Source organism: Cydia fagiglandana, chromosome 14, assembly GCF_963556715.1.
Source record: "Cydia fagiglandana chromosome 14, ilCydFagi1.1, whole genome shotgun sequence".
NCBI lineage: Eukaryota > Metazoa > Arthropoda > Insecta > Lepidoptera > Tortricidae > Cydia > Cydia fagiglandana.
The window spans coordinates 7,610,765-7,631,537 of record NC_085945.1 but is presented as its reverse complement, the minus strand read 5'-3'; the positions used below and the strand labels follow the sequence as shown (position 1 = coordinate 7,631,537).

General features: G+C 40.1%; 2 protein-coding genes across 2 annotated transcripts in view; both read right to left on the bottom strand.

Annotated features, from left to right (window-relative positions):
- The window catches only part of LOC134670999 (neuropeptides capa receptor-like), a 97,804-nt gene extending 84,688 nt beyond the window's left edge, over positions 1 to 13,116 (bottom strand). The window contains exon 1 of the mRNA XM_063528819.1: positions 13,002 to 13,116. Within this exon, the coding sequence (XP_063384889.1) occupies positions 13,002 to 13,116 (115 nt within the window). The remainder of the gene's footprint in view (positions 1 to 13,001) is intronic.
- Positions 13,117 to 13,124: 8 nt separating this feature from the next.
- LOC134670998 (neuropeptides capa receptor-like) overlaps positions 13,125 to 20,773 on the bottom strand; it is a gene marked incomplete at its 3' end in the record, with an annotated part of 60,946 nt that continues 53,297 nt past the window's right edge. The window contains exon 3 of the mRNA XM_063528818.1: positions 13,125 to 13,362. Within this exon, the coding sequence (XP_063384888.1) occupies positions 13,125 to 13,362 (238 nt within the window). The remainder of the gene's footprint in view (positions 13,363 to 20,773) is intronic.

Below are 20,773 nucleotides of genomic sequence, written 5' to 3'. Positions count from 1 at the left end.
TTGTTTAGAATTTAATAGGGAACATTTCTTTCATTGACACTTTTTTCCTATATTGTATACTTTCCCCAAAAAACAAAAAAAACTCCCAACCGGGACATATTTATGCTAAAAGGGGGGGGGGGGGGTTGCGTCAGGGGGAGGGGACGGGACGCTAGCCTGCGTAAAGCACCATACCCAAAGGTATCATACTACATTCATAGAATGCTGGCTATAATTAGTTTTTCAAAAAACACAATTTGACCGAATCATTAAGCAACGTCGGGAGTGGTCAGTACTTGGATGGGTGACCGTTCTTTTTTTGCATTATGGTACGGAACCCTTCGTGCGCGAGTCCGACTCGCACTAGCCCGGTTTTTTTTCATAAATCATATACTTATATGTAAACAGGTTTTCATAGATCATAAATAATTGTATACTTAAAGAATATACTATGTTTAGCCATTAGGCATACACATATTGTCTAGATGGTGCATGCATATTTACAAACATAATGTATAAAAATAAAATAATTTAATAATTTACGTACATCTATTTACTCGTAATTCATATTCTGAAACAGACAAATACTCTCCGATCGAGTAGAACGTTTCCTAACTAAAAATTTAAACAGACCCTTTTTGAAAATTCTTATGTCATCTAATTTAGTGTATCATCTTTTTTTTATCATTTAATCATTGCAATCATGTGCATGTATAAGTATACAAGGTAGACACATATGTGAACATGAACCCGGACAGGGTATAGCCTTAAGCATAAATATTTAATTTTGTACAACAATCATGGCAGTCAGGAGCATACCCAGTTACACCGTAACGATGTTTGTGGAACCAGGTCGGTGTCTGCGGGCAAGTTTGTTGTGCGGAGGGTTACTAATTACTACGGCGATAGATGCCTTCATAAACGCCTTCCCTACATACTCAACAGCCTGCCCTCTGACATCAGACAGGAAGTCAATAAAGTAAAATTTGGTAAAAAGCTGCGTAGTTACCTTGTAAATGACATTTAGTAATTGTTGAGCATTATTAGTATTGACAGATGTAAACTTGAATGTAATATAAGAGAGTAGAGACTGCACGATCCCACAGTCAAACCGTGTAAACTGTTTTGTGGGACATTGTATCTGTATAAGCTGTACACATTTATGTTAATTAAAAAAAAAAAAGTTTTAATCTTATACTAAAATCTTATTACAAATTACAATAAATGCTCGTAGTTTATATTACAAAAAGCATAACAATGTATAGAATTTACATTACAAAAACCAACAATTACTCTAATTAGGTCTTAGATGTATTTGCGAGATTATGAAAAGTGCGAGACTAGGACTATGAAAGTATGGACATAAGATTGTTATTCCTCCAAAAATTCGGCTATTGAATAGTAGGCTTTATTTATAAGTAGTTGTTTCAATTTATTAACAAATGTATTATAATTTTCTTCTGATTTTATTTGCCTGGGAATGCAGTTTCTTATAGAGTTTAGGGGCCACAGGGGTTGTTTGCTACGTGCACAGACTTTATTTAGTGTTTTCTTGTAATATTTTATGTTTCCGAAACTTTATATAAAGGGTGTAAGGTGTATTCGGGTAATACCGAATGTCGGATAATTCCGAAATTCAGATGAAAATCACCCTTAATTTCATCATAATAAAAGTCTCTTTTCGGAATTATCCGACAGTTTTCGACATTCGGAATTACCCGAGTAAACCTTAACAAAAAAAAAACTGTAAATTTCAAATGAAAAATTGATGCAATGAATTGAAGGATTTTTTTGATTTTAGGATTACTAGAATATAAAGCTACTTTTAATTTAAATAATTATCACTTTTTATTATTATTATATTTTCTGTAGGAGTGATAGGCAGCTTTTTCCTAGCGCATTCAGTGACAGCTACTTATTTACGGACCCGTTTTTCATATTTGCCTGCACCATCCCAACACATGCTGGATATGTCAAAGATTTTTGGCTGTTTTATCCTTCTCTTTTAATACACTCTTGATATGAACCCATCAATAGTCGAGAGAACGGCACTGCAGGACGTATGGTGGTCTTACTTTGCTCATCGTCTATTAAAAAATGTGACTTTTTGTACGAAGGAAATTGTATGCTTTTTGACTTGGCCTAGAAATTAATAACGCTAATTTTTGGTTACTTTAGCTATCCTAACTTTTGAACGAATCTAAATACTATTTATTTTGTTTATAGTTCGTTTCACTTCAGTCGAATATTTACCCCAATTTTTCACGATAAATATGACGGGCATGCGGGGGCGGGCGCAAATTCTATTAAAAATATTCCTGATGGGTCACTTGTTCCTAGAGGTCTGCCGCTTCGAGACCTCTGTTCAAGAGACATATTACTAAATTAATTAGTTGGTTATTATGAAATGCACGAATCTACGAGGTTATTTTAAGTGTATCGAAAGCAAGCATGGAGTATGTTAAAAATTTCTTGCCATTTGGAAAAGACCAAATTTCAGTGATCTCTTCTATTGAGCGGCGTAACGTCGCATGGCGTAAAACCAGAATTATTTGCACTAAAATATAATAATCTAATAATAGGACTTTTAAATGCGATAAGAAAGTCGTCGTCATCATGCTTAGAAATAAAATACAACCGTTTGAAATTTACAGTTTTTTTAGCACAGGCTTTATTCCTGAAAACTACTCCGATATCCCTTTTTGTAATTCCCAGTACCTACCAGCATAGTAAAAATTCTGAAGTCGTTATTACCTATAAACACCAATTTCAAACACAGAGGGTCTACCGCGAACCACGTTCGACGTGTTGCTTCTCTGTCGTACTTTTTAATTCGTACGTAAGGGTAACAGGATGGTAACACGTCGAACATGCTTCTCCTTACTAAATATAAACAAAGATATTCTATATCCGTTTTCTTTTCATATAAACAAAACAAATTAGATATCCACCTGTTTCGATCGACGGTAAATATTTATTGCCAAATAAAACAAACATTGAGTTTTAAATAGCTGCTTCGGAGTCTTCAGACCACTTGAATAGTAATGAAAATACTGATATCAGGGCGTTCTTATAGTACATTTTGTGAAGAACTTATTCTCACAATAAGAACTAAGTTACTTAAATCATTTTTTAAGAAAAGACTGATCAAGACTACGGGTGACCCTAGGGCTGGCTCATACCTAGGCCAAAGAATGGGCATAGCTATTCAGCGTGGGAATGCAGCCAGCCTTATGGGCAACCTTTCGCAGGAGACAGATTTGGGGGACCCTAAGGTAAGTGGGTTAGTTTTATTTATTTTATTAGTTTTAATGTATACTTAATTTTTGTTAAATAAATTCCACCCTAAGTAAAGAATATAAATAAATAAAGAATAAAAGAAAAAAAACATAAGAAAATTAAAGAATATAATTATTTCATATTTAAGTCATGAGTAGTATTTTAGTGCCTAATAGTGTAGACTAAAAATTCTATGACAGCAGCTAGATGTAAAAAATGTGTTATTTTCTCTTTACTTGAAGTTTTCCTACACCTGCCAGCCTAGCCAAGATTACAATTGTCGTATATAAAAAATAATATTGTTGTTGTATGAGAAATAATAAGGTTTTTAAAATGTTTAAATAATTAATGGAAATAGTGCCTCGGATGAGATCCGCAGTAAAACATTGGACTATTGGAGTGCAAGGGTCCTCTTATTACTCTAACCTGGTTAATGGGAACTTGATAGGATATTGAAAAGACAAGACCAAATATATGACATGCAATTTAATACAATTCGCTAACTACTACAATGCACTCCGCTTTAGGGCGGGCGCTGCTCAGAATACAATCGGTTTCTCCAAACTGTCGGCGGTTATGGGGTGACACTATAGTAAACCTTAATCTACGATCGCGAGATGAACGAGACGCGGGGTTTTGGCCAAAACCTGGGATAAAAGTCTAGTGCACTCACGGGTACCGAACGTAGCTATCATCCACAGGCCCGCTGGTATTTAACGCAGCAGGCGGATCGCTGACGGTGGGCGACGGGCGTTCCTCAAGCTCCGGCTTTGGCAAGCCCGGGCGAGAACAACCCGCGGCGCTCAGGAGTTCCACAAGAAGAACCCGCGCGATGAGACCTTGGGGTCGTCGGACCGCGGCAAGGCTGTCCGACACACGGTTCGCGGGTCAAGGCCGTGCCCTACGGCTTGATGGTGGCGCCAACGTGATGCGCCTCGGAGCCGATAGGCCACGCAAGTGAAGGGGAGGCCTGTGTGAAGCACCTCGGGATCGCCAGGCGGCACGCAGTCCACAGGCCTTGGAAACTGCGCCCTGCGGTGAAAACCAGCGTCCCCACGACGCTCAGCACATCAGGGAGCGCGCAACGGCGCTCGGAACAACACGACCGTCGGCCATGCTTGCGCTCGCCGGCGGCACGGAAAGCACTCGGTGGGCTACGCCCTTTTCGCGCACAACACACACACACACGGCGCACTTTACATATATCCCAATCTTCCACCGGCCAGGGCAGGCGGCGGAAGGGGGCGAGGCGGTTTATTTCGATATTCAATTAGGAACTGTATAAATGCTAGCGTGCCCCAGTACCAACTCCCCATCCATTGTCGATTCTAGCAAAATCCCCAGCCCTCCGTTTCGATCCATATCGACGCATCAAACGTCAAACCAACTTAAACCTTTTCCAAATCATATGACTCTCGAAAAAATATTAATGCTCATTAATACTTGTAATATTTTAAGTGGTTAATAATAATTACTAATAATTATATTTCTATCGTACGTTTTCTACCTTGTTTCATTCAGAATGCCTTCTTTCCGATGCGGTAACTAAACGCATAGTCTACTCTCTGACAGTTCTCCTGTCAAAATTTCAACCTTTTCACACCTTCATATTCACTATTTATGTTTCATAAAAATTCCGAAAATGATTCTAAAATACTAATTAAATTAGGAAGTGACCTATTTGAGCAGTTGGGGTAGACCAGGGGGATCATTTTGATATGCATGAAGCCAGGTTTGGTTCAACAATCTCCGCGCAATTTAGGTGACAAGTTCCGTTCAAGTGGCATACTCTTTAGACTTGTTTCTTCGAAACCAGTTAACCAGGAGGCAGGATATGCCAACCAACCTACAGCTGAGAAGGTACATTATAGTTTTACCTAAGTGTCATACTCTGGTGTATGTTATTTTGTTGGAAATGCGACAGTCATGTTGTACCGGTTATCTTGTATGGAAAAACATGTATTTATCCTAGGCAAATACGTAGCATCGCTACAATATCCCCTCTCTCGGCAAAGAGGTTAAGCACCGGTTAACCGAGGCAGCCGGGGTAACCGGAGAAAAAAAAATCTTTTCCCAAAAAATCATCTGGTCCAGTAGGACGTTAACTATACATGCGGACATATACATGTGCTCTATATTTATTATCGTTTGACACTAAACCTAGATTTATTTATTTAGTATGCTACTTAATATGTATCTTTACTTTACCTATGTTATGTTCTAGAACTATAACGTAGACGTATACCTCTTAACACTATGCTGTGGTCAGATCATGACTATCACGTGTTTCACATTAGAAATCACAGCGTGTGGCCACCACACTGTGGTTTCTGCTACTCAACTAAAAAATATAACCTAGATTTCCTTTGAAATAGTCTTAAGTTGTATAATGTAGTCGCTATAGTTAATAATGAGCTAACTCTCATTTTGAGGCTAATTGATATCTTTTAATGCTAACAAAAATATTATTTATCTTTGATTAGGCTAATTTATTCTAATTAATTAGTATATTACATGTATTTCTATTCCTAATGTAATGCTACCTATTGATATACTAATAGTTATGTTTTACTATAGCATGCTCTGCTATGCCTATATTCCTACAAATACAAAGCCACTAGTACCCTAATATAATGTGGTTACTAGTTGGTAGTTTTTATTTATTACTTATACTAGCAATAGTGGAAGTTACTTGTAACCCGCACTTAAATCAAACTCCAATATGCAGCCAATGGGCTTGCATTAATTGAAAAAGAAAAAACTTGGTTTTCTTTTCCATGTCCTACTTAGTGTATTATATCCACCATAATTGAGTCACCCTGGGCCCTTAGGGTATGTAGTTACTTATAAAATTTGATTTCCTAGGAAATGCTTGGAACAAATGTTGACCAGTTGGGTCAAAGAAGCATGTATGCTTGAAAAAAAAGAATGGGCTAAATCTTAATATGCCCTAATAATATAAAATAAATTGTTACGTGTGACATACACCTTGTGGGACTTTAATTATGTCCTTGACATGATACTTTCCAATTTTACCCGTGTCTATCTCCTGAAGATCATATACGACATCCGAATGCTTCTTAATGACTTTGCATTTCAGGAAGCGCGGTGCCAATTTTGCGGAGAAGAAGTGTGCTGCATTTGACTGTACAAAATTACGCCTCCATACGATATCGCCTACGCTTAGCCGTAGTTCCTTACGGCGCAGGTTATATCGTACCGCGTTTTGTTTGTACGCTTTGGTCAAAGCATCAGTGACGCGCTGGAAGATATCTGCCATCTCGTTGAGAGCAGTTGCTCTGTCGGACCGGTTGGAAATTTGGAGGTCGTCTAACGAATTTGGAATACCGCCCCTAATGGAATGCAGCATGCCATCCGTCATCATCTCTCGCCCCTTTGCCAACAAGAATGGTGTATGCCCCGTTACAATATTAATAGTGCTATTCAAATATAGCTGGATTTGCGGTAGGTACTTGGACCAGTTCCTTTGGTCTTGTCCTACTAAAATAGCTAGGCAAGTCTCAATAGTTTGATTAAAGCGTTCTACTGTATTAGATTGAGGTGCGTAATATGCGTTATAAAATATCCTTGGTATTGAGTGTGTGGCACAAAAATCTTTAAATTGTTTACTTTGGAATATTGTTGCGTTGTCGCAGATTAAAACACATGGGATTCCCTCTTTATTTAAAATTTCCGATTCTATAAATGTAGTTACTGTTTTAGTTGTTGCAGTTCTAAGTGGGTGAATCCAACAATATTTTGTAAATACATCAACTATAGATAGTATGTAGACGTGACCAGAATATGATTGTACTAAAGGACCTATTAGGTCGATAGATAGAGTGTGTATAGGTTTATTAACCTTTTTCTGGTTTGTCATGTGCCCATGTGGAGGCTGATTTGAGTGTTTGTATGCTTTACACTTCTCACACGTGGCCACATAATTTTTCACGTCTGCATACATGCCTTTCCAAAAATAGTTTTCTTTAATTTTTGATAAAGTTTTAAATGTGCCAGGATGGACTGTTAATTTTTCATGATTTTCTTTAATGCATTCTGGTATTAATTCTCTAGGCAAAACTATTTTCCAATTATTTTCGGTCTGTAAATTTGATATTGGTTTTGAATATCTAAATAGTACTTTATTTTTTATTTGATAGTTTTTATGAAATACTGGGTTTGTTTCTACATTTTTAAATAATTTATTATACCAATTATCTTTAGAACTGCAACCTCCTTCGAATATTACTGCCTCAATACGTGACAAAACGTCTGGTACTACGTGCATGGAGCCTTTTTTATGTCTAATTTCAAAGTCAAAACAAGATAACTGCATTGCCCATCGCGCCAAACGACCTGAAGGGTTGTTTAGCGTTTTGAGCCATTTTAGCGACATATGGTCGGTGACCACCACAAAGCGGCTACCTTCTATGTACGGTCTAAAATGATTTATTGAGTCCACTAATGCTAGGAGTTCACGTTCGGTTGTGCTGTAATTTCGTTCGGTTTTCGTAAGCAACCTAGAATAAAAAGCTACAGGGTGTTCTATACCGCTCAATTCCTGAATAAGTACGCTCCCGATGCCGACGCTTGATGCATCTGAATGGATCTGGAATGGTTTGGAAAAATCAGGGCAGGCGAGCACCGGAGCCTGGGTGAGGGCTTCTTTAAGCGCTAGGAATGACCTCTCTGCTTCCACTGTCCAGTCTACGGTGTCTCTACCCTTCTTCTTGCCAATTAAAGCTGTCATCGGGGCTATGATAGTTGAAAAATTTGCCACGAATCGTCGGTAATAAGAACAGAGCCCTATAAATGCGCGTAGTTGCTTAGCGGTTGTTGGGCGCGGGAAGTTTTTAATGCTATCTAGCTTTTGTGGATCTGTTAGTAGACCTTGTGAACCGACTATGTATCCAAGGTACCTAAGCTCTGATTTACAAAATTCGCACTTACTAAAATTTATAGTTAGACCTGCCTTGCTTAAAGCTTGAAAAACGTCATTTAAAATAACGATATGCTCTTCAAACGAATTGGTGGCTATGAGAAGGTCGTCACAATATGCAAATATCTTCTCGCCGTATTTATGGTGAAAAAGAGAGTCTACCAAACGTTGTAATTCACAGCCCGCGTTCGAGATACCGAACGGGACGCGTTTAAATTCAAATAGTCCGCGGTTTGGTACCACAAATGCACATTTTTGACATGACGTGCCGGAGCCGTCGACGTTGTCGGAGTCACATAAAGAAATTTGCCAGTAAGCCGCCGACAAGTCGATTGAGCTTAAATAACGTGTGCCACGTAAATTATCTAAAATTGAATTAATGTATGGTACAGGATATGAGTCCTTGACTGTGACGTCGTTAAGTTTTCTGGCGTCTAAACAAAATCTCCAGGAACCGTCTTTTTTTGGGGTCATAACAACGGGGTTAGACCATGGTGATTTAGATGGTGCTATCACGCCCAGCTGAAGCATCCGGTCTACTTCGTCATTTAAAGCCTTCAGTTTAACCGGTGAAAGCGGATAATATCGTTGTTTTATTGGTGGCCCCGTTGTTGTGATCTTGTGCTCTACTAGAGATGTTTTACCCAGACCTCGCTCCTCTGTACTGATTGACTTAAATTCATTTATTACTTTGTCCAATTGAATTGATTCGAGAGGAGAGAGATCATGTTTTGGCACTATGGCACATAATGTTTTTAGTGACTCCGGCCTAAGTGATGTTTTCCTTTTTAGAAGGTGAATATCTTTTAATTTAAAAATATCTATTAATTCTAGTGTTAATATAGAATCCATGCCAAAAATGAAGTCATCAGATACTTCTGGGATTACCATAAACATGATATTATAAAGCATCCCTCTGAAATTGATTGGTAATAGGATTTTACCTATGACCTCAACGACAGAACGGTTTGCACAAGTCGCAGTTGTAGTGTAATTTATTAAATTAAATCCTAAGTTTAAGAAATGTTTATGGTAATTGTTCCCTATTATACTTAAATTTGCTCCTGAGTCCATTAGACCTGTATATATTCGTTCTCGTACCTCAAAATCAATGTAAATTCGGTTATCTCCTTCAACCGCCTTTACACCAGGAGTCACCGCACCTAAATATAGTGTGTTTGATATTGTTTTGATGGCTCCTGGTCTATCTAGTTTTTTTGGACATTGTCTGCTTCCGGCGCTGGTCTGCCCTTGGCAGGATTACATTTGTGGCAAGTGCTTGTAAGCACATTTTTCTGACCGCACTGGAAGCAAACAATGCCTGGAATAGTGCGGCATTGTTGGTATGAATGTCCCGATTTTTTACATTTTTTACAAGTAAGTTGGTTGTTTTTATTATTTACCTGTCTTTGTGTATTATTGCTCTTGAAATTTGTCTGATTATAAGTTTTAATTTCGTTAATTTGTTTTATTTGTTTTGTTGTTTTGGAATTATTTGTAGACCCAGGTAAGCCTGAATAAGCTTCAAAACGTTTGCCTATAGCAATAAGATTTTGGATGCTATTCGAGTCGTCGACAGCCAACAGGTGTCCATATGATGGCAAAATGTTATGTTTAATTATCTGCAGTAAGGTTGTTTCTGATAATTTTGTTGTGAGCCGCGCATTCATAGTTTGCATCTCCAATATGTAAAAATGTAATGACTGGCCTGGTGATTGTCGGTGTTCTCGAATAGTTTTTTCTAAAGTATAATCATTGTCTATCGATGTAAAAAACGATCTGAAAAGATCTTGCAATTCCGACAACGAGGAGACTCCGTCGCGTATGTGCCTATAGTAATCTAAGGCTTTACCGCTTAGTAAATCTGCAAAACATTTAAGCACTTTGTGCTCCGGAGTGTCTCGGCTACGTCTGTAGTCATCAATCCTAAGGAAGAAGTCGGTGACATCTGAGTCACCTGAAAATTTCAAATTCCACGACCGCAAATGGTCCTCGCGCAATACATGCACGATGCGTTCTGTACTGCCTGTAGTCCCCGTCGTAGGGGTTGTAGTGACTGCCCCTGTTAAGGTTGAGTTGGTTTGACGGACAAGGCCCGGAGCCCCCAAATATGGTAAAATAGACTCTAGTGGTTTTGGCGTGGATGGGCCGGGTGGGTGGGCGTCTGCAGCAGCACCCCGCGGTCGTGTATTGACATACGAAGGATTGAATCCTGTTAATTCACGAGTAGTGGTGGGGGGTTTGACTTCCCTCGCACCTGTGTCATGGAATTCGTCCCCTTCCTCGTCCGACATGTCGGTAAGATTGCTGCTTTACTTGTGTCAGGGTGTGCACCTAAGTATTATAAGCTAATAACACTTCGGTAGATATATGAAGTATTGAAGTAAACTACCACTATGCTCTCGACTGGAGCGTGGTAGAAAAAATAATTTGTGGCTAAGCGCTATGCTAACTATTCATAGTGTAGCCTAATAATAATTACAATAAATAATAAATTTGCTACTCTGTCACAAGTAAAGTTACAAATTAAATGGTATTGTATTTTTTTAAGACCAATAATTGCATTTAATTCTTTTTTTTAACTGATACTAATTTTATACATTTATCTTATCGCTCTCCCAAGCTCACAGCAACCAGGTTGATATTTAAAACTTTTTTTCGGGCGCCATTGTCGTATATAAAAAATAATATTGTTGTTGTATGAGAAATAATAAGGTTTTTAAAATGTTTAAATAATTAATGGAAATAGTGCCTCGGATGAGATCCGCAGTAAAACATTGGACTATTGGAGTGCAAGGGTCCTCTTATTACTCTAACCTGGTTAATGGGAACTTGATAGGATATTGAAAAGACAAGACCAAATATATGACATGCAATTTAATACAATTCGCTAACTACTACAATGCACTCCGCTTTAGGGCGGGCGCTGCTCAGAATACAATCGGTTTCTCCAAACTGTCGGCGGTTATGGGGTGACACTATAGTAAACCTTAATCTACGATCGCGAGATGAACGAGACGCGGGGTTTTGGCCAAAACCTGGGATAAAAGTCTAGTGCACTCACGGGTACCGAACGTAGCTATCATCCACAGGCCCGCTGGTATTTAACGCAGCAGGCGGATCGCTGACGGTGGGCGACGGGCGTTCCTCAAGCTCCGGCTTTGGCAAGCCCGGGCGAGAACAACCCGCGGCGCTCAGGAGTTCCACAAGAAGAACCCGCGCGATGAGACCTTGGGGTCGTCGGACCGCGGCAAGGCTGTCCGACACACGGTTCGCGGGTCAAGGCCGTGCCCTACGGCTTGATGGTGGCGCCAACGTGATGCGCCTCGGAGCCGATAGGCCACGCAAGTGAAGGGGAGGCCTGTGTGAAGCACCTCGGGATCGCCAGGCGGCACGCAGTCCACAGGCCTTGGAAACTGCGCCCTGCGGTGAAAACCAGCGTCCCCACGACGCTCAGCACATCAGGGAGCGCGCAACGGCGCTCGGAACAACACGACCGTCGGCCATGCTTGCGCTCGCCGGCGGCACGGAAAGCACTCGGTGGGCTACGCCCTTTTCGCGCACAACACACACACACACGGCGCACTTTACATATATCCCAATCTTCCACCGGCCAGGGCAGGCGGCGGAAGGGGGCGAGGCGGTTTATTTCGATATTCAATTAGGAACTGTATAAATGCTAGCGTGCCCCAGTACCAACTCCCCATCCATTGTCGATTCTAGCAAAATCCCCAGCCCTCCGTTTCGATCCATATCGACGCATCAAACGTCAAACCAACTTAAACCTTTTCCAAATCATATGACTCTCGAAAAAATATTAATGCTCATTAATACTTGTAATATTTTAAGTGGTTAATAATAATTACTAATAATTATATTTCTATCGTACGTTTTCTACCTTGTTTCATTCAGAATGCCTTCTTTCCGATGCGGTAACTAAACGCATAGTCTACTCTCTGACAGTTCTCCTGTCAAAATTTCAACCTTTTCACACCTTCATATTCACTATTTATGTTTCATAAAAATTCCGAAAATGATTCTAAAATACTAATTAAATTAGGAAGTGACCTATTTGAGCAGTTGGGGTAGACCAGGGGGATCATTTTGATATGCATGAAGCCAGGTTTGGTTCAACAATCTCCGCGCAATTTAGGTGACAAGTTCCGTTCAAGTGGCATACTCTTTAGACTTGTTTCTTCGAAACCAGTTAACCAGGAGGCAGGATATGCCAACCAACCTACAGCTGAGAAGGTACATTATAGTTTTACCTAAGTGTCATACTCTGGTGTATGTTATTTTGTTGGAAATGCGACAGTCATGTTGTACCGGTTATCTTGTATGGAAAAACATGTATTTATCCTAGGCAAATACGTAGCATCGCTACACAATAGCGATTGTAATCGCTTCGACAACGAAAAGCTTTATTTTATTATATATTAGTGCGACAGTGGCGTTTCGATTGGTATGGAGCGTAAGCGATTGGCATCTTGGCTACGCGGCCTGGTCTAGCTATAGTAGTGTATGCTAGTGTACGTAGCCACGGGCACGGCAGCGACCATGGCCAAAGCCCATATGGCGGCCACGATCCGCAGCGCGCGCCGTAGCCCCGCCATGGTGACAGATAACACGTAAATACACTCACCTGGTGGATAGTCCAGGTAGTGTATGCTAGTGTACGTAGCCACGGGCACGGCAGCGACCATGGCCAGAGCCCATATGGCGACCACGCTCCGCAGCGCGCGCCGTAGCCCCGCCGTGGTGTACAGGTGCAGGGGGTGACAGATAACTTTGTAAATACGCTCACCTGGCGGATAGTCCAGGTAGTGTATGCTAGTGTACGTAGCCACGGGCACGGCGGCGACCATGGCCAGAGCCCATATGGCGGCCACGCTCCGCAGCGCGCGCCGTAGCCCCGCCATGGTATACAGGTGCTGGGGGTGACAGATAACTTGTAAATACGCTCACCTGGCGGATAGTCCAGGTAGTGTATGCTAGTGTACGTAGCCACGGGCACGGCAGCGACCATGGCCAGAGCCCATATGGCGGCCACGATCCGCAGCGCGCGCCGTAGCCCTGCCATGGTATACAGGTGCAGTGGGTGACAGATAGCCAGGTAACGTTCGAGGGAGAAGGCGACTATCGTCAGCACCGATACGTAGGAGGCTCTGAAACAATCGACATTGAAAAAATAAATATTGTTGTACTATTCTACGAAAAGTCTACTCGGTCTATGACAGCAAGCAGCTATACATTTATCAAGTCAGTTTTTAATCTCAAAATCATCCCGATTTCCAATCACCTTAGTTACGAGTACTAGTAGACCTAGGGTATCCTCCTTACACCCAGCCGCATTTGTTTTGTTTCTGAACTTAGTACCTTTAGTTAGTCGATAAAAGTTCAAAATAGATTGTGGAATGTACAAAAAATCTTACCTACGCATGTCTTAGGAGGCTATACCTCATTCGTGTCTCTTGTCTTACGAAGTTATTATATCGCTCCATCTCCAATCCACATAAATCAATTCTTGTCCAAATAAAAGCGAACGTGAGATAAATTTAGTTTCCCGAATTTATATTCTTTACTTGGGCGCAAAACTCACAAAAAGTTACACAAACTCTGTCTAGATACAATAAGAACACAAACATCAATCTTTGTATTCGAATATAACGAGAAGTAAAGGAAATTACATTAAGCTTCGGTTCTAAAAATAAATATTATGTACACAGAAGTTGAAGTTATATAGAATGTTTGTGAAGAAGCGATATGGCTACACAACTGGTGGTTTAATATATATGTATGTTGTTAGTAGGTACAGTCAACCACTCTAGCACTCCCCTTTTGAAGTTACGGTTATATTAAAAATACAGGCTGTAAGTACACGAGTGGTAGACGGTAGACCTATTTATATAACGTCATCAAAGCTGCCGCTGCGTTGACAGAAATGCTACTTATAGCTTGTTTGTTACTGCACGACACCTTGCACTTTGAGACTATGCGCTGAAACTTGGCACAGTTGATTGTTAGCTGGTCTTGAGCAGATACAGACCGGGAGCCGTCGAGAGCCACGTCTCATTTAGTGGGGGGGAGGGGGGGAAGTTCGACGCCGCCGCGCTTCACTTGGAGCAACATTTCTCTAAAACTATACCTATTAGGGCATGTGATTTATCATTTTTGGATAAATTAAGGATGAGAAATCTAGTTTTGGAACTAAAACAATGCACTTTCTAACAAAAAAAAAGCGTAAAGTAGAAAAGACTAAAAAACGTATTTGTGATTTTTTCATAATTACCAATTTTTTTTTTAAAGTGTAGCAGGAATCTGAAAACAAAAAATACAGTTGTAAAGCTACACTTATTACGTTTAAGAAAATATATAGTTTATTATACAAAACTGTTGATAAATGGGAGATAAAAAATAATAATAAGCGTGGGTCAGAGTGATCTCAATACAAAATACTATGAATGTGGGAAAGTTACTTAAAATTTGTTCTACAATCGTTTATTTTTTTTAGTTTTTCGTAAATAACTCGTAAACGGTAGCCCACAGCAAAAAATAATCTTTTACGTAATATTTACGAATGACTAAAAAAGGGGGACCTTAGTATTTATTTTCTCCCTTCAATAATTTTTATAAATATTGATCTTAGCGAAAAAAAGTAGCACTTACTTTATAAGAAATCTGAAACAGATTATTTACGTAAAAGATATTTTTTTGCTGTGGGCTACCGTTTACGAGTTATTTACGAAAAACAAGAAAAATAAACGATTGTAGAGCAAGTTATAAATAACTTTCCCACATTCATAATATTTTGTATTGAGATCACTCTGACCCACGCTTAATATTATTTTTATCTCCCATTTATCAACAGTTTTGTATAATAAACTATATATTTTCTTAAACGCAATAAGTGTAGCTTTACGACTGTATTTTTTGTTTTCAGATTCCTGCTACACTTAAAAAAAAAAATGGTAATAATGAAAAAATCTAAAATACGTTTTTTAGTCTTTTCTACTTTATGCTTTTTTTTTGTTAGAAAGTGCATTGTTTTTGTTCCAAAACTAGATTCCTCATCCATAATTTATCCGAAAATGATATATCACATGCCCTAATAGGTATAGTTTTAGAGAAATATTGCCCCAAGTGAAGCGCGGCATTGTCGAACTTCCCCCCCTCCCCCCACTAAATGAGACGTGGTTCTCGATGTCTACCGGTCTGTTTCTGCTCAAGACCAGCTAACAATCAACTGTGCCAAGTTTCAGCGCATAGTCTCAAAGTGCAAGGTCCCCATACCACGGTGAACAGTAACAAACAAGCTATTAGCGTTAGGCTTGAGTCGGTCATAAACTAAACACTTTTAAGAATGAAATCCTGTGACGGACCGAAAGGAACTATGTACCTAAATCTTTTTGCACGACCTTAATCGGTCTTTAGTTCGTTTATTTCAGTGGGATTGGTGAGTGCTTGACTGAGTGAAACAGAAAATGGACGGAACGAAACGGTTCATAATGTCGCTTCAAATACCAAAGATTGGAAAAAACCGAATGTAAAACGATTCCTAATCAACCCCGGCTCTCAACAACCAAATTAAGTAAAGGAACTAAAAGACCGAACGAACTGGTTCGTTTTACCGAATGACTGAGAGCGGAGCGCTAACCGAGTGAACGAGCAGGCACAAGCCTACTTTAGCATTCAAACTATGAAATATGCGCGTGGTTATATAAATAAAAGCTGGGTAAAATACTATTTTCATTAACAGAACTATGTATTACAATTTTGTATACGACTGCCAATGGAAGGCTTCATGTAGGAGTTTCATTAGTAAACCACGAGGTGTACATTACATGTAAACACGTATTTACCACAAAAACAACTTTGAGTAAATACGTTTGCGGAAATTATTTATGTACATATGTAGGAAGGAATAGCATTTATTGCGGGGAGATTATTATTGTGATATATTACGTATTTTTACAGTCATGCAACATACGAGTATTAGGTTGTACAGTTTTAGTGCATAATTATTTTGCATCGGATTTTCACGGAAACGTGTCTTGCTATTTCAGTTAGTCTCGGTACAAAAAGTACTGAGGTTGACTGAAGCAGCATGAAAAATACGAACGTTTCCGTAAAAGTACGATGGAGAACAATTATTCACTACGTCTGTACTTAATAGCTAATGATAATGAAAATAAATTCTTTATTCATCAATATAACCTACCTAATAGTAGTAGGTAAGTACCTACACAAATTGTAACCTAATTCAGCAAACTTTATGGACGATTTAGTGAAATGATGTTTATCCCTTTCTTACAAATACATAAGTCAAAATGACAGATAAAGACAAACGATTAATAGCTAATTCTGGTCAGTAACGCGGTTATGAATAACACCATTAATGGTGTAGCATTTACCTTGGAATGACCTCCTTCCTCTGTTTATTGTATCCTAATTCCTTCATTTAGCTTTCCAAGTCCGATCGTTCTGACTTGCTTATTATGGCTCCGATCACATTATGATACTTCTTGAATTGTATCTGAAATTTACAGACTCTAATAAGACTCTTAAAGTCCTTTTCAACCCTCAGGATGCATGGGAAGACTGGGACTTCTGCCTGGCTTACTTTGGGCTACTATTTTTATAACTTTCCATATGCAATGCGGCCCTAAGCCGCCTAAATACATACCTTTAGGGTTTTCCAACTATTTTATATAAATCTAGGGGATTTTTGTTAATATTATCGCTGTATTTTTCGGGATTCTTTCATTGTTTACATTTTGTAAGATGATTGACGTAACCCGTCAATCGGCTTTCAACTGTTCGGATTTCACCACTAAAAAGACTAGTATGTATACTTTCGGCAAAGGTTATTCAAAATTTTGGTAAAATCATAACTGGTACTCGACTATTTTTAAATTTCAAATCTTGTAAATCTGATTCTTTAGATGTTCTAAAGAATCAGGTATAAAAGCGGAACAACCGTCATTCTGTGGAGTTCTTCGTCAGCTCTCATCCGAGCATTTTCGAAATTAAGGGTCCGTGCGGGGCCAAGTGAGGCCCCGCACCTTCAAGAAACCCTCCTCTTCCTGGCGTAACTTACTATATAAATACTTTCACTATAAATTACAAACGCAAATCTACTACAAGCCTCTGATTTGGTGACCCTCGCTGAACGCCTGTGCGTGCCTGTGCGCGCCCTCCTCGACGCCGCGCGCCTGTGCGCGCCCTCCTCGACGCCGCGCGCCTGTGCGCGCCCTCCTTGACGCCGCGCGCCTGTTCGCGCCCTCTTCGACGCCGCGCGCCTGTGCGCGCCCTCCTCGACGCCGCGCGCCTGTGCGCGCCCTCCTTGACGCCGCGCGCCTGATCGCGCCCTCCTTGACGCCGCGCGCCTGTGCGTGGGAACGCGTTTCCCAGGCGCTGCACCCCGGAGCACCGTGCTACCACGCTACTACAACTTCCCGGTGTTGTTGGACAATTTAAGTTCCCAGCCGTGCCATATTGACCCACCACTTATACCTGGAAAAATAAACGTTACCTACCCCTGAGTCTTTACTTTTCATTTCTTCACCCTTCATCCTTCCAACTGCTCAGTTGCGTGCTCTACCAATTCATTGGCAGAGCACGTAACGCGACAGTTTTGGCGCCCAATAGCTATTTTTCCAGACCTTTTTCAAAATTCTAAATTAAAAACAACATTCGTGTTTCTAAAATTTTAAACCCTTTGGCCTTACTTTAGAACCTTAAATTATTATTTTTAACCATCATTTAGTCAATATGGCACGTCCTATTAAATATGCTAATTTAAACAAAGCAGAATTAGAATATGAAGTTCGTGTTAGATTAGAGGAGCCTAAGGATAATTTAGCTGCCCTTAAAAAGCAGGCAGAGGTCCTAGGACAAGCCCAACCTGCATCAGACGTTCTCTATTCCATTATTCCCCCTGAAGAAGAGTTTGAACAAATCGACACCTGTCTCAACTTCGTGCAAGCGAAAATTGAGCTACTCCAAGCCAAGCCTTCACTATACGCAACTAAAAGGTTAGAATCTTTTCTTAATCATTTGTATCATAGACTTAATCGTATTGATCTAGATCATGACTCTCCTTTCACAGATAATCTTAATAATTCCCTTGAAAGGTTTAAATCTTTGGAGAATAGGTATGAAAGTCTATTATTCGAGTCTGCAGAATCTACCCCTCAGATTTCCCCACACCCTCCCGAACCCCAGACCTCGACATCATCACTGACTACCCCCGTAACCCCCGCTGACTCCCAACAATTAACTTCTCCTGTCTCCCATCAATTAACTTCCTCTGACTCCCATCAACTAAACCCCCCTCTCAACCAACAAACCTTCCAAATTGTCTCCCCACCGAATATAATCTCAGAGCTTAGAAAGCTTGCCTATAATGGTGATTCCTGCCCCAAATCTTTTCTCCAGAAGATAGAGGAATTCAGCACCTCTCGTAACCTTAAAAAACAACGTCTAGCCGAGTTAGTCTTCGAAATTTTCACTGATAAAGCCCTTCATTGGATACGTTTCCAAAAAATCCGTAAACCAGACCTTTCCTGGGACGATATTTCTAACTTACTAGTTAGAGATTTCGGAAATACGGACTACGATCATAAACTTCTAACCGCTATCCACGCTAGAACCCAAGGCGAAAACGAAGCTATTGTTATCTACATTTCCATTATGCATGGCATGTTCTCTCGTCTTAACAAACAATTGCCAGAATCTGAACAACTGGCAATTCTCCTCAGAAACATACGTCCCTCTTACTCAGTCTTTGTTGCACTCAACAAAATCAATTCTGTTGACGATCTCCTTGCGGCATGCCAAAATTATGAACATATTTTGGATAGAGACCGTAACTTCAAAGAACCCAAACCAGCTGTAGACCAACTGGCTTCGGAGTTCAACTACATGGCTACTCCATCAAGTTCTAAATCCTCCTCTAACTTTAATCCTAAACCTACATTCAACTTAGACGCAAGACCTAACAGGTATAACTATCCAAAACAAGTAAATACCATTCATAATAAATTTACTTCTAATCTTTTCTGTGTCCGATGCCGTAGCAATGGACACTCCCTTAGCACTTGTAGGCAACCCCACTACTTTATTTGCTTCAAATGTGGCCTAAAAGGTCACAAGACCCCCGATTGCCCTAAATGCAATCCTACAAATAAACCTCCCTCAAAAAACGAACCCAGCACGACTTAGATAAAGCCAATAACTTTGATGCAAGTGATTGGAAAGACTGGCTGTCGTACCTTCGTAACTTCTTTACTGTCTATAAAATTTCTTCAGTTCTCTATGAAGAAGAACAAGATGGTGACAGGCCATTCTTGACATTCACTGTAGATAACATCCCCTTCTCTGGCTTACTAGACAGTGGCAGTTCATTGACCATTCTGGGCAATAACTCCCATTTCAGCCTCCTAAAAATGGGTCACCATTTATCTAAGTCGTGCCCAACTTCAGTTTCTATAGCCAACAAAAAGAAACTACACTCACTTGGTCATATGGACCTACTCATGACCTTCAACAATAAAACACATGCCATAAGAGCTCACGTATTTCCTGAAATACACCCCTCTATAATTCTCGGTGTAGACTTCTGGAAAGCTTTTAATCTTATACCTGATTTATTAAAACCTAACTTTCTCAGCAATCTACACTGCAACACTATAACACTTGAACAAGGAAAAATTTTTACCTTTGAAGCTTTAAGCACTGAACAGAAAAACATCGTTACGGATATAATCGCTCGTTTTCGGCAGATCTCTTTTGAAGAAAAGGGTGAACTCGGAAGAACTCACCTGATTTGTCACAAGATTGACACCGGTGATTCCCCTCCAATTAAGCAACGCTGCTACCGACTCTCCCCCGAGAAACAAAAGGCCCTGATCAACGAAGTGGACAAGATGCTTGCTTGGAAAGTAATCGAGCCCTGCGAGAGCCCTTGGCTATCACCAGTAATCATAACACCTAAGAAGAACGGTGAGTGGCGATTCTGTGTAGATAGCAGGAAACTGAACTCCATCACTCGTCGCGATGCTTACAGCCTCCCCTTCATGAACGAGATCTTGGATCACCTGCGTGAAGCTAAATACTTATCTAGCATCGACATCGCTAAAGCATTTTGGGAAGTTCCACTGCACCCTCCAGACAGAGATAAAACCGCTTTCTATGTCCCCGGCAGAGGTATGTATCGTTTTGTGGTCATGCCATTTGGTCTCACCAATGCTCCTGCGACACAACAAAGACTTATGGATACACTATTTACTCCAGAATTCGAACACAAGGTATTTTGCTACTTGGACGACATCGTTATCGTATCCAAAACCTTCGACGAACATATATCTCTTTTACTTAAAGTTCTCGAAAAACTAACCTACGCTGGCCTAACAATTAACTTCGAAAAAAGTCAATTCTTCAAAAAGGAACTGAAATACTTAGGATTTATCGTCGATGAACAAGGTTTAAGAGCTGATCCTGATAAGGTTCGTGCAATATTAGAGTACCCTACACCAACTACGAAAAAAGAAATCAGAAGATTCCATGGCACCTGCA